General features: G+C 43.4%; 1 protein-coding gene across 1 annotated transcript; it reads right to left on the bottom strand.

Annotated features, from left to right (window-relative positions):
- Positions 1 to 289: 289 nt before the first annotated feature.
- Positions 290 to 1846, bottom strand: TEOVI_000519900 (Trypanosome variant surface glycoprotein (A-type)/Trypanosome variant surface glycoprotein C-terminal domain containing protein, putative; the record flags this gene model as incomplete). Its single annotated transcript, XM_067220990.1, has 1 exon — positions 290 to 1846. The coding sequence occupies one exon, from the start codon at positions 1844 to 1846 to the stop codon at positions 290 to 292; it is 1557 nt and encodes a 518-aa protein (XP_067077091.1).
- Positions 1847 to 2809: the final 963 nt, after the last annotated feature.

Below are 2809 nucleotides of genomic sequence, written 5' to 3'. Positions count from 1 at the left end.
AACACTCTTCTATCATTTCATTATTAGTATTATTATTACTATTATTGCCCTAAATAATATCCATGTAACAAATAAAAGAAACTAGATAGTAAATTGTCAGAATATCACTCATTTTTAATACACTATGACCCTACTGCTTTACACCTATAGGCCACTGTGTCGCATATTTTTTTCACGTCTTAATGAAATAGTGTTGAAATATATCAATTTGTAGCCATTTTTAGAATATTCTCTTAAAATGATAAATTTCATAAACCCGAGAAAAACTCCTTAAAATCTTAAAATTCTACTAAACTGAGAAAAGCAGCAGCCATACACTCCTAGCCGATTTCTTATTTATAAGGAAACTGGAATATTTGCACTTGTCTTCAATCCAACCACAAACGGCCTTTTCGCCTGATTTGACATTCTTGTTTTCTGCCTCGCAATCCTCTTTTTCAGTATGCTTGGTGCACCTATCTGAAGCAGTTTCTTCTCCTAAAGTTTGAGTTTGTGCTACAGGGACTCCATTTTTTGAGGCTTTTGTTTCATTAAATTTGCACTTTTTGTCACCCTCGGCTGTGGTTTCGTTATAACTGCAGAAAGGTTTGTTGTTGCACTCATCTTTATTTTGTATTTTACTGCAAGTGTCTACCGATGCCTTTTGATTGTTTCTCGAAGCTTCTTCTAGCTTTGCGTTTAAGGTTTTAAGATTTTGTGCATTTTGGATCTGAAAGTCCGCTAGTAGTGCTGCCAGTACGTTTAGTTCAGTGATGTCCCCTAGTAGAGTGCCTTGGGCTTTGTTTCCAAATTTGCGCGGCAGCTTGTATACCGCTACTTTGGTCATTAGTCTCTTTACTTCGTCTGCCGGAGTTGTTGTGAACAATTGTGCTTTGTAGGTTTGGAGTGCCGTGCCTTGTCTCGCATTGCCTGATGAACCGACCAAAGCGAATAAAGTCTCTGCTGCGCCGTCCTCTGTTAGTCTGCTTGTTTTGTTGGTATAGTCTGAGTCTGTGCTTTGCAGCTCTTTTTTGATTGCGTTGTGGGCGGCGGCCCATGCTGGGTTTGTTTGGCCTGGTTGTTGGGGGCTGTCGCCGCCGAAGGCCAGATTTGCCTTGTCCGTGGCGCCGCTGCTGACGGTGAGGTACCCGTCTATGTATGACAGCTTGTTGACGCTATTCCCGGGGTCCGTGTGGACGACGCCGTCTCCGCCGTGCAGTGTTAATAGCCGGCACCTTGCGGTGCCGTCCTGATGGTCGCTGCCGCTGCTTGCTGGATTAAGCAGACCTGAGAAACCTGCTGCCGTTAGCTTTGCTGCAGTCCGCTTCTTTTTTGCTATCTTTGTCGCTGTTAGCGGGCAGTTTACGCCGTTTATCTGGTGCCCCACCTTCGCTACTGGCGTTGTGCCGCCCGTTTGTGTTAAACACCCGTGTGTAGCGCCTTTTGTTTGCTGTGCTAAGTTTAGCCATTCGTCGAGTTTGCCTTTCAGGTAGCTTGTTGTGCTGGCAGCTTCTAGTGCGTTCTCAAGCCCTTTGCTTTGTACGTTGCTTAGTATTGTGTGGGCTGCTGTTTGGAGGTACGCGTTTAGGACCGTCAGTTTGTCGCTGTCAGGGTCATTGGTTTGAGCTGATAGGTAGATCTGTGTGCGCAGTGCCTCTGTCTGCAGTTTGAGACCTGTTTCCATTATGGTTGATGACACGTCTAGGGCGTGCGATGGTACTTCATCCAGCTCCACACTTAGCAGACAGAGCGGTTCCCACGCTTCTCTTTTTAGAGCGTATTTGGCCGTTGTCTCGCCTTGTTGGCTGAGCGACAGCAAAGCCGCTGTAAGTGCTGCAGCAACTGTTTTTGTAATTGAAGCTCGCATGTTGCTGATTAGCACGTTAGTTATCCGGCTGTTGGCTTAAGACAAATTCGAAAAGTGCGCAAGCTGCTGGTTTTGAGTGAGCGACGAAAAAAGAGCATATTTATGATGAATGGTTTCGCCTGAAATACAAACCCATCTATTCCTGCTTTCACATGTATTCGAAGGCGGGCCCAGATTTATCAAGTCTACTGCACGTCTAAAATAGCGCAGATATTTTAATGCTTAAAAGTTCAAAACTTATGGTGTGTTGCCGTTTCTGCTTTCCAACAAGTCTCCAATGCATTGTCGTTCAACAAACAATTAACGCTGTTTCTCTTGCTTGACATGTGCTTCTTTTTTCCTTTTGCTATTTCCCAGGTGATAGGTCCTTGATGTGCTTGCGTTGTATACTTCGCAATTCGGGTTGAGATCCCACCTTTCTTGTAACTCTTTCTTGTCTGTTCCGTGTTGCTAGCTGCTCATAAGTGGCCACTTTTATATGGATTACTTGCTCGCTCAACGGCTTGAATGGCTGCCCGGTATAGCAATACCTAATCAGAGAGGAATTGACATTGACTATTTCCACTTCATGTATTTTTCTCGGGGTCACATGTGTGCTTTTTCTATAGTGGTGACGCTAATCTTTATGGGAATTTAAGCAACAGCATATCCATTTTCTTCCGCTTGGCAAAACATAATGAAGAAATTTTGTCAGTCGCCGTATTGCGGCTCTTTATGAATACTTAATTCATATATTTGGGTATGGTGTTCCCTTCTTCATTTCTATGTTTGAAAGTGTTTATAATCCTTCCATAATCTGAATTGTCTCGAAAAAATTCCTGGTTTTTCGCGTCGACTTCATGTCACTTTTTAATTCACCATGTACCACTGCCGCCGTTTTAAGTTTTGCATTATCGAAGCACATTGCGACTCCACTTTCACCTTTTTTACGATATTCGTATATACACACACTCACAACATACT

This window comes from Trypanosoma equiperdum, assembly GCF_001457755.1.
Source record: "Trypanosoma equiperdum strain OVI genome assembly, contig: ctg_1283, whole genome shotgun sequence".
Taxonomy (NCBI): domain Eukaryota; phylum Euglenozoa; class Kinetoplastea; order Trypanosomatida; family Trypanosomatidae; genus Trypanosoma; species Trypanosoma equiperdum.
The sequence above is the reverse complement of the archived record's forward strand: the minus strand, read 5'-3'. Positions and strand labels throughout refer to the sequence as shown.